This window comes from Canis lupus, chromosome 20 (assembly GCF_003254725.2).
Source record: "Canis lupus dingo isolate Sandy chromosome 20, ASM325472v2, whole genome shotgun sequence".
NCBI lineage: Eukaryota > Metazoa > Chordata > Mammalia > Carnivora > Canidae > Canis > Canis lupus.
Window position 1 is genome coordinate 33,054,299 of NC_064262.1, and position 11,512 is coordinate 33,065,810.

The 11,512-nt window shown below is 40.9% G+C and overlaps 1 protein-coding gene and 1 pseudogene across 12 annotated transcripts in view; both read left to right on the top strand.

The window, feature by feature from the left end:
- DENND6A (DENN domain containing 6A) overlaps window positions 1-6,019 on the top strand; it is an 89,875-nt gene extending 83,856 nt beyond the window's left edge. For all 12 annotated transcript variants that reach the window (XM_049098136.1, XM_025456317.3, XM_049098135.1 and 9 more), the window contains 5 exons: window positions 1,333-1,386; window positions 1,488-1,597; window positions 1,976-2,078; window positions 3,218-3,292; window positions 3,757-6,019. In XM_049098136.1, coding sequence (XP_048954093.1) covers window positions 1,333-1,386; window positions 1,488-1,597; window positions 1,976-2,078; window positions 3,218-3,292; window positions 3,757-3,888 — 474 coding nt within the window. In that variant the 3' untranslated portion in view covers window positions 3,889-6,019. The remainder of the gene's footprint in view (window positions 1-1,332; window positions 1,387-1,487; window positions 1,598-1,975; window positions 2,079-3,217; window positions 3,293-3,756) is intronic.
- A 3,009-nt stretch (window positions 6,020-9,028) lies between these two features.
- On the top strand, window positions 9,029-10,257 carry LOC112666098 (pygopus homolog 2-like; annotated as a pseudogene).
- Window positions 10,258-11,512: the final 1,255 nt, after the last annotated feature.

An 11,512-nucleotide genomic window follows, 5' to 3' on the forward strand; every position in this document is an offset into this window, starting at 1 on the left:
TGCGCTGGTGGATTCGCGCTCCAGGGCCGCGCAACCCCCTCCGCGGAGCCGCCGCCCGAGCCCTCCGAGCTGCTCCCGCCCCGCAGCCCCCTCCGCGGAGCCGCCGCCCGAGCCCCTCCTGGCTGCTCCGGGTCCCGCCGGGTCCCGCCGTGCGCGCTGCAGCCCTTAGGGAGCTCGGCGCACTCTCCTGGGCGCGCAGTTGCTGTTACTGTCCCGGGAGCCCGAGGGCATCCCCTCCCTCCTGGGTCCTGCTCCAACTCCCCGCGAGCCCCTTTCCCCCGGGAAGGTCGGTGCAGCTCCTGCGTCTCCGGGACGGGGCTCTCCTGTCCTGGGGACACTCGACCCGGCCTCAGCCCGGCTCCTCGCGGGGCCCCTCCCCCTTGGAGGCCTTTTCTTTCTTTATCTTTTTCCCCGTCTTCCTACCTTGATAGAAGCGCGAACTCTTCTCACTGTTGCATTCCAGCTGGTCTCTCTTTAAATCTCAGGCCGAATTCATAGATTTTCAGGATAATTTGAAGGTTTTCTAGGTAGTTTGGTGGAGACAGGTGATTTGGAGACCCTACTCTTCCGCCATCTTGCTCCTCCCCTCCCCCACTATTACATTTTGAAGCAAAATATTCTTTCTTGGTCTGTAGATGTTAATTAATTTTGTTCCATTTAAATCTGTTTGATTTGAAATGAACTTTACTGTAGTGCTTAAGGCATGGGTTGAATTCAGGTTCAGGCTGCATGACCTGGGCAGCTTACTTAGCTTTTCAAAGTCTCTTTCCCAGTAAGAATTGCCACATGGGATGGTTGCAAGGATTAAAAGAGATCATGCATGTAAAATATTGAGTACATTTTCTGGTACATACCCAATAAGGTTAATGATTTTCATTAAAAATATGCAGTCCCTTGGATTACATAAGATTTAGTTAAATTCTTATTCAAAGTCTGACTTCTCAATTCAGTCTAAAATTTCCTATGTCTGTTATGGGGAGTGATGTATTGCTGCTATTAAAAGAGCATATGATGAAAAACTTGTTGTAAACCTATTTTTTTTAAGCCCATCTGTTTAAATGTTTTTGAAAAGTCTCTAGGTAAGAATGCCTAACTTTGGGGCATATCAGTGGCTCAGTTGAGCATCCAACTTTTGGTTTCTGCTCAGGTCCTGGTCTCAGGGTCATGGCATTGAACCCCACACAAAGCTCTGTGCTCAGCACAGAGTGTGCTTGGGATTCTTTCTCTGCCCTTGCCTACACTTGCTCGCACTGTCTCTTTCAAGTAAATAAATAAAATCTTAAAAAAAAAAAAAAGAATGCCTAATGTAGGTTAATTTTTTCTTGGTTTTAGGAAAGATACGTGGCAAGCTTGATGCCTTTGCAGAAAAGTATCTCTCCATGGAAGGTATAACTATATTCAATTAAATTCTTATTTGAGTTCTCTGTCATTAACTTCTGGGAGTATATCCATTTCTAATTTTTAAATCAGTATGTCATAATTTCTAGAGTCCACCCCAATTAAGACAGTTCCTTCCAGAAGAATTTATGAAAACACTTGAGAAAACAGGACCTCAACTGACCTCTAGAATAAAAGGCGATTGGATTGGACTTTACCGGTTGGTCTTTTTTTCCCCTTTTTTCACCCATCTGTAGAACTTTGTTTAAAAACAAAACAAAAGGGCAGCCCCGGTGGCACAGCGGTTTAGCGCCGCCTGCAGCTCAGGGCATGATCCTGGAGACCCAGGATCGAGTCCCATGTCAGGCTCTCTGTATGATGCCTGCTTCTCCCTCTGCCTGTGTCTCTGCCTCTCTCTCTGTGTCTCTGTGAATAAATAAGTTAAAAATCTTAAAAAAAAAAAAAAAAACTGGACTTTAACTTATATTAAAAAAAAAAAAAAGTTTCACATGGTTCTCCAAGCTATAGGTAGGAAAGGTATCAAGGAGAGGAAGTAAGTCATAATCAAACTTTGCTTTTTTAAAATTTATTTTTATAGGCATTTTCTAAAATCTCCAAATTTTGATGGTTGGTTCAAGACCCGACGGAAGGAAATGACCCAGAAATTGGAGGCACTCCATTTAGAAGCTCTTTGTGAGGAGGTTAGAAAACTGTGTTTATGTGATGATTAACAGCTATTGAAAATAAAGATAAGATTATCCTTAGCGGCTGGGAGATTATATCCATATCCACTACTTTGTAAATAGTAATACCTAACTTTTCTAGATCATGTGCTGTGTGCCAGGGGCTATGTAGGTGTTTAATATGGACAATGTCTTTTAATCCTCACAATGATGCATTGAAGTAGGTGTGTTATAATTTGCATTATGAAACCCTCAAGGATTATAAATTAAGTGACTTGCTTCAGATTGTATCATTGCTAAGTAATGGAGCCAGCAGTGAGCTAGAGCCCTACTTCTACTGATCCACAGCAACTAACTGTGTACATCTCTTCCCAACTCTGTGTTCAGTGATCTCAGGTTGGTAGCTTGAAATTGGTTACAGTTGGTGTATTATACCACATTCGCAAATGCTACATACAAACCAGAGACTTTTCCTAGAGAATTGGTGGTTAAATATTTATTAGCATAGCACTGGCTAGAATCAAGATTCAAATCTGAACACCTTTTCCAGTAACTATTCCCAATTTTTTAATGTATTTTGACTGTTTATAATCTATAATTTGTCACCAGACTATGTTAAATTGAGCTACTTGTGAAAATATAAAGGATAGTCTCATTTTTATTTAACGTGAGGTGCGCTAGCCTTGAAGTGAACTTTCTGATCATAAACTCCCAGTGACTGTGATTTTAAGAGAATGAATATAATGAAGGCAACCACAAATAAGCCAAGAAGAGCTTGTTTGTAGATGTGAAAGTTTACATGTTCAGTTATCTGAATTTGTTAGTGTTCCTTATAAATTACTTACTACTTAATAGGGATGGGAGTTAGTGTTATACTCTGAGTTGCAGTTTTTTCATTGATATAAAAGGGCTACCTCAGAAAGGAGTTTCTTACATTTTATTTACAACTGTTAGTTCTGATGTCAAAAATTATCTCATTAATATTGTTAAAATATCATATGGAGAATTATGCTTGTACTTTAATGCTATATCTGAGTTACATCTTTATTCTCCTTTTCCTTCCTATCCTTCCTGCTCAGTAGCCTCGCCTGTTAAAATAGAGCAGTTTGAAAAGTATTTTGAGTATTAACTGATTGGGGTTTTGTTTATTCTTCTAGGACTTACTTCTCTGGACCCAGAAACACACAGAAGTAGAAACAGTAGACCTTGTATTGAAGCTAAAAAATAAGCTGGTATGTAGCCAAAACAGCAAAGATCCATAAAGATATTTTCCTCACAGTTGAGGTGACAATTCATGATGTGAAACAGAAGTAGCTTTTTTAAATGAGAGCGCTTAAGATTGGCCAATTGATGGTAAATCTGAAAATACTTGGTCACTCAAGCAGATCAGAGTGATGCCATATTATTTGAAAAGTATTTACAGGGAGTCTAATGAGCTTTACAAAAAAATTGTCACATATCTAATACCACCTAGTACCTATAGATATTATCTATTAATTTATAGAAGTCTTTTATTGATCTCAACAATATATTGTTTAAATGACATGTTCTTGCTTTTTTACAATTTCTGTAAATTCTAGTATAAGTTTGAATTTTCCAAATCATCAAAACCACTAAACTTGTTCATTTACAGAATATAATATATTAATACAGACTGAGAGGATAATTTAAGTGCTTCCAAATGTTCTTTATGTAGTTGCAGGCTGATCGAGAGCGCTTGCCTGTGAAACCTGACACCATGGAAAAGTTACGGACACACATAGATGCAATTATCTTAGCATTACCAGAGGACCTACAAGGCATACTGCTCAAAACAGGCATGACATGACACTTGCCAGGATTTTCCAGCCGAAAAAGATTGTGCACCATGAAGCATACTGACATTTCAACCCAACGCACAAGGGAGATGTCTCAGTGTGGAAAATAGCCGTGAATGCTAGCTACAGGGTGGAAAGACTATACTGACTAAACAGACCTTTTTAGTGCATTATTTTTAAAAATGGATATCTGTGGTGGTTCCACTTTAATACTGAAATACCGAAAGGCATTTCTATATTTTTAATCATGTTCAAAGTGCTCTTATGAGAGACCTGTGGGGCCATCAGTTTAAGTGATTCCAAACTGCAGTGCTGGCATTGCAGATATTTTTTTAAATTGGTGCTGTTTTGCCCAATCATGTTAAAACTCAGGGGGATATAAAAATAACATTCACACTGGCTATCTTCTTAAGAAGAAGGAAAAGACTGATCTGTCCGACTGTAGTTAGAAGTAATTAATGCTTTTGTAGTGCCTTCTGTTGTCCTACATGTTTCACAAAGCCCAGCTGCTAGTCTTGAAGCTTTTTCTTAACTTGATTATGATATGTAATTTTATAAGGCATTCTTCTGAGTAATCACCGCTTAAAGACGTTTCTTGCCTCCCATCATCATGTGTATTAGTAGTGCCCTGGTGTGATCTTTTTTTCAGTTGTCATGTAGGTTTCATTTCATTAAATTCTATTATCATTTCAAGTTTAGCCTTACCAGTTTCTCCAAAGGCAAGAAAGCATCTAGTATTAATTATGGAAGAGTTTAATCTCTTCTTAACCATTTACTAGTTGAACCTGTTTAGGTTAATTAGCTTGGATGTTTTCCAGAGACATTCTAATTGTAAACCTCATAATCAGCTATTTTTAACTGAATTCTCATGTCAAAGGCATTCATAAACCTTTTGTGTTATAGGCATGTGAGTGATTGATTATAAGATTAGTTTTCAGCATTATTTGTTTGGTAGGGGTTTCCCCCCATTATATTTCTCAGAATACTGTCCCTACTGTTGTTAGACATGGGGATTTTGCCTAAATCACTGTTAAGCAAGCTAGTTTTTTTTATTGCACCACTAGGCTTATTTTGTTTCTGTTTTGTTTTGTTTATACTACCTTGCCAAAAATAGAAGATTGTGATTTGGTAAAGTAAGGTTGTTTGGTTTGTGTTTGAGTAGGAGTGTCCTCCAGAAGCCACTATTTAAAATAGCCACACATGACATAGCACATACGTAAATAGCTGTGTCTTGAATTACCCTCTCAGTAACCAAATTTAGTTGTATGTGTTTGTAAAAGAAATGGCTTCAGAAGCTGTCTCTTGTTTTCTGTTAATGTAACTCTTAAGGGCACTCCTGACCCAGAAAGCCTCTTTGTGTTTGTAACTGTGGTCTTATACCTAAATGTGCCCTTTTCTCCTGGATACAGTCTCTTGAAGCATACCTCAAAGTCATAGAGAGAATATGGCATTTGAAAGAAATCATTTGCCTTGGATCATATGAGTTATTTTGTGAAACAACATTGTCCTTATGGAAAAGGGGCAACTACTTTTATATGCTAAAGTATTTCATATCTTTCTGGGAAACCTTATTTAGGTATAAATGGTCATCTTATTATTTTTCAAAAAGGAGTATTTTAATAATCTTACAATTTATATGCAGTTTGTGACCAGAATTTGAAAGTTGTTAGTGTCATATCAAGGATCTTTTAAATTATGCCACTACAGGATGTATCATTTCAAGTTTATTTTGCACAGCTAAAGAGTAGCAAAGGATGCCAAGTAGCAGAATAACAGTATCTTCATATTTACTGTATTTAACTAAAACCTGACACATGTTGAAAACCATATCATACTTACCTGGTTTATCTATTAATTTCAAATTATGTACTTGTAAAAGTAACTGAAAATTGCATTGGGAATCTGAGAAAGACTGCTAATTTTTTGTGATTTTCAGTGTTGTCTTTTTTTTTTTTTTTAAGGAGATATTGTTAAGATCTAAAAACTGTCATTTAATGTTATCTCCACCAGCATCAGAGGGAATCACTGTTTTCAGGGTGTTATGTAATGCCTTGTGCCTTCCGTTTTCGTGAAAAAGAGGTTTTGTGAAGGCATTTATGGTCATTACTGAAAAATGAATTAAAGGCCTTGGATTTTAAAGCACTTGGATGTCTTGTGTTATTTCTGAGTAAGGTTGGAATGCTTGAAAAATTGCATAATAAATAAAACTTGTACATTATAAGTTTCTTACTTCCCAACTTATTTTTACCTTTTAAAAAAAATTTTACTTTATCTTTTTACTTCCCAACTTATTTTTAAAAATTCAAATGAGAGGGATACCTGGGTGCTCAGTGGTTGAGCATCTACCTTTGGCCCGGGACATGATCCCAGGGTCCTGGGATTGAGTCCTGTATTAGGCTCCCCTTCAGGGAGCCTGCTTTTCCCTCTGCCTATGTCTCTGCCTCTCGCCCTGTGTCTGTCATGAATAAATAAATAAAATCTTTAAAAAAAATTTCAAATGAAAACTTCTGCTTACTATGAACAAGTGGACAGCAGTCCAGTATAACAACAGATCAATGACGTGATTTCAAATCCTTGTTGGCAGTGTATTGACTTTATCAATGACTTTATGAACTGATCTGATGAAAAATTTTTCGCTTAATAAAGTAAGTAGCTATTATTGGATTCTCTCTTACTACAATTTTTTTTACCTTTTTTAAAATTTCAAATTACCTTTATTTCTTCATCTCCCTTTTTTAAAGTATATGATACTACCCCTTGGATTTTAATTATTTGTTAGAAATAAAATATATTGGATGTTACTCCTTTTTGAAGTTACTAGATGATACCCTTGAAAGTGTACTATAAAATATTTCACTACATTTAAAAGAGATTTTATTAAAATCTGTCCTTTTGTTTTCATTTGCTTATAACTTAATTCATTTGTTTTTATACACTTGCACTGACTTCCTTCTTTCAGCATAACTTGGGGAAAATTTTAATTACTAACTTCCTAATATTAGTCTTCTAAAAACATAGTTGAAGAAGACAAAAACTTCTCTAATTATGGATAAATATTTAAATAACAAAATATATTAACTCATATTAATGACTAAATTATCATTAACACTTTCATATCCTTCCATATATTCAAGATATATTATTTAGATGCCATCTGCAATTTGGTTGAATTGTATTTGTAATTAGACCAATAGAAATTAGCACTTGTTAATAAAATAGAGCTCCTAGAGTTTTTTTTTCCAATTACACTTCCCAGTTTGAAATAGCATGGCAAGAGAATTCTGCTATATCCTATTCTCCAGGGTTACTTCTGCACTTTTGAATACCAGCCTTTCTCTGTTACACACTACTTGAATGCTGTGCTGTGCATTTCTTCAAATTAAGATTCTTATTGTCAGGAGTACCTGGGTGGCTCAGTCAGCTAGGTGTCCAACTCTTGATCTCAGCACAGGCCTTGGTCTTAAGGTTGGAGTTAAAGCCTCATGTTGGGTACTGGGTATACAGCCTACTTAAAAAAAGAAAAAAGATTATTGTCTAATAATCATAGGCCTCCTTCCGTTTTACTGGCATCAACACTAGGCTTAGGTTCTTCTGTTTCTTTTTGCCTCCCCATTCTTTTTGTCGTCATATCATCATTTCTGTTTAGCCAATTAGAAAGTTAAACTTCATGGAAGCCAAGAGTTGGACATTTAACCAACTGAGCCATCCAGGTGTCCCCTCTATATATTCTTTTTTTTTTTCCTCTATATATTCTTGATACAAGTTCTTTCTCAGATATATAGTTTGCAAACATTTTTCCCTCAGTTTGTGACTAGTCTTTTGATTTTCATAACAGCATCTTTTAAAGAAGCAGAAGTTAATGAATTTCTATGCAAGTTCTTCCTCTGATTTTGATTGGGATTATATTAAATCTATATTTAAGTTGGGGAAGAAGTGACATCTTAATTATATTGCCCCCTGATCCATGAACAAAATATATCTCTGTTATTTTTGTCTTCTTTAATTTCTCTCAGCAATATTTTGTGGTTTTCAGGGTATAAATGTTTCACATCTTCTGTCAGATTTATCCCTATGCCTGTCTTTTTTTCATGTTATAAATTATATCAGTTTTTAAATTCTCAATTTTTCATTCCAAAGTTTAGTTCAAAATGCTAATATATACTTGATTTTTGTATACTGATACTGTATCTCACAACCTTAAAAAACTCATTTACTAGTTCTAGTAGCTTTTTTTTGTAGATTCCATCATATTTTTTACCTAGAAGATTATACCATCTCTGAATGAAAACTGCTTTACTTCTTTCAGTAGATGACTTCTTTCTCTTGCCTGATTGCACTGTCTAGAATCTCCAATACAGTGTTGAATAGTGCTGATGAGAGTGGACATCTCTGTCTTGTTCTTAAAGGAAAGCATTCAGCCTTTTATAATTAAGTATAGTATTAGCTGTAGGGTTTTTGTTTGTTTTGTTTTGTTTTGTTTTTTTGGTAGGTGTCCTTTATCAAGTTAGTGAAGTCCTCTTTTATAGAAGTCCTATTGCTGAGAAGGTTTTTTTTTTCGTTTTTTTTTTTTTTTTTAAATCAGGAATGGGCTTTGGATTTTGTTTAAATGCTCTTTCTGAATCTATTGAGATGATCATATAGTTTTTCTTCTGAGTTTGTGAATATGATTGATATGTTAACATTAATTGACTTTTGAATGTTAGACCAAGTACATTCCTAGGATTAATTCCTCTTGGTCTTGATGTGTTACCCTTTTAATATGTTTTTGGATTTGACTTGATAAAATTTTGTTTAGAATTTTTACTCCTGGGATGCTTGGGTGACTCAGTGGTTGAGGATCTGCCTTCAGCTCAGGGTGTGCATGATCCTGGGATCCGGGATAAAGTCCCACATCGGGCTTCCTGCATGGAGTCTGCTTCTCCCTCTGCCTGTGTTTCTGCCTCTCTCTGTATGTCTCTCATGAATAAATAAATAAAATCTCTTTTTAAAACAAGAATTTTTACTTCTGAGGGCAGCTGACACTCCACTGGATGCCTGGCCTCGCCACCTGGCCTGGCTGCTCCTCAAGAGCACCCTGACCCCCCTCCTGGGAATGGTGCCTCTGAGGACAAGTCTGTCCCCCACTGTTGCTGACCCCTGCCCCCTGTCCTCATGGCCACCTCAGTGCCACCCCCACCAGACAAGCTGGAGAGAGGTGGCTGCCCCCACTGACCCCTGCGCCACCTGGCACCAAGAGGAAGCAGGGCAAGGTGGGTCTGAAGATGAAGAGCCCAGGAAAGAAGTGAAGGAAATCAAATACTCAGGGCCCTGCATACTCACACCTGACAGAGTTTGCACCATGTTTGCCTCCCATAGTAGATCACCTGGTTGCATCCAACCCTTCTGAGGATGTCTTGAGAGCCCCTAAGGTGGGGGGCGCAGCCCCTCCTTTCCTTGGCAGTCGTGTTTCCTTTGGAGGCTTCTGTGAACAGTGGGGCATGGCAGGCCAGGTACGCCCAGGCTAGGGCATTAGAGGTGGTCCCCAGCCTCTTCATCAACAGCACCCCCCCTTCCCTCCCAACCCTATGGGCCTTGTTTTCAACATGAACAACCCCCACCCCCAACACACAGCCCTGCAGGGCCCTGGCTGCTAACCCCGAGGCAACATGAGCTTTCCTAGCCAAACCTTCCACTAGCCTCTGGGTCAAAACTTCAGCCTCCTGGTGGACAGATGATGCCAGGCCTGGGAGGATCAGCCCATGATCTCACCCACCATAGGACAACCTCTCAGAGGGGAGCTGGGCATCCCTTCTCTCCCCCAACACTTTGTGCAACCAGGAGCAGCTTTTGGGCCTTCTCCTCCAGAGACCTTGTCAGGGGTCCCCCAGCCTGCCCTCCAATACAAGTCCCTTCCCTGGTCCAAACCCTGGCTTTCCTGGTCTTGGTTAGGATGGGGGAAAGGCCCTGAATCCACCTGCCCCTAGTGCTTTTTCCCAGGAGCCTTACTCAGGCTCCCTAGCTGCTGCTGTTAATGGGATCAGCCCAGTCTCTCCCCTCCCGCCCTCCGCTCCCGCACTGCAAACAGCAGTGGGCGGGGTGGGGGAACTCTGGAAACAAATAGCCTGGCACCCCCAGCAAGGCAAGTGGGGACTCAGGGCCTCAGCCTCTCCCCCCAGGTGTGGTGTACACGTGTGGTACCTGTTGCAAGGAGGTGAGCAATGACTAGTGTGCCGTCCTGTGTGAGGCCAACACAAGTACACACGCATGACAGAGCACATACGGGCTGCTGACCACTGAGGCCTCAGCCTCCTGGGCTTGTGATCTCTGCCTCAAGACCAAGGAGATCCAGTCTATACATCCATGACGGTGTGGGGCAGCGGGTGGCTGCTAATGATGGGTGACACTGGCGAGGGTGATAGTTTCCAAGTCTGGTTCTTGGTTCTGGTTTCCACTGGCTTCCCGTCCCCATGGGGCAGAAACACAGTGGCTCCTGGGGGCAGAGAAAGAACGGAGGTGGGCAGGCAAAAGAGCCTGGATTGCTCATTTTTCCAGAAACTTACTCATACATACTGAGATCTACAGAGATCCAGGAAACCAAAGCCCTGCCCAGCACTGTGGTGGCCCCAGTCTCAGGAGACCTAGGGGTACGACTGCAAGAGAAAAGAAGCCAAAAGGAGGATCTGGAGGGCAAGGGTCTTCTCTGTGCAGACGATGGATGTGCCAGCACCTGTGCCTAACACTCCTATCTAGCCCCACACTGCAGCCTTAGTTTTTGGAGTGAAGTGTTCAAGGTTTCTGGCCAGAGGAGTTGGGGTCCCGTCCCGGCAGTCTCCCTTTCATGGGCTTTAGGACACAGATTCAGGCAATAAATGGGAACTTTTTCCCTTTCTGACTTTCCCCTCACCTCCTCCAAGACCTACCCAAGTCCTACCCCCTTAGAGAACCAAATAGCTGAAAGAAGCAGGAGAGCTCTTGGCTAGGGCAGTTTCTCGGTGATTTGGGGCTTCAGGACGATGGGTAAGAGTCGCTGTCCAGACATGCGTCCCTCATACCAAAGCCACTGGCCCTTTCTCAATCTCTCTAGGGCTTTTGGCACTCTGCCTCCCTGGCTGGGTTGAAGGAAAGCTTGAAAAGGCACAGAGCCCTTACACCTCATGTCCTGTTAGAAGGATCCTTGTCCCCACCTGTGGGTGAGGGAGGCGGTGGGACTGGCATTGCCATGGTCCTGAAACGCATTCCAGAGTCTGGATGTGCTTTGCTTCTCTTTCCCTATCTTCCTGTATATCTTCTTGGGCCTGGTGATCTAGCAGTTCTCATTCTTCTCAGCCAGGCCTGCGCTGGGCTTTATGTGTTAATATTTTATTTTTGAGGCAGCGCTTGCTGCCCATCCCAGAGATGGGCCCGGGACTGGGTAGGAGCCGGGCACTTTTGCTCTTTTTCTCTTGTGGCTCATGCACACACTCCTCAGTGGGGTGGGGAAGGCAGGCACAGGTGTGGCCCTGGGAGGAGCTGGTGGTCCCTGCCCCCTTCTCGTGGGATCCTAGCATGTCAAGAGAAGACAAACAAATATACTGCAGAACTCACTGGGCTGTCCAGGTGGAGCCGGCAGCTTTTGAGACTGTAAGAAAGAAGGGAGAGGCCTCTGGCCTTCTCTCT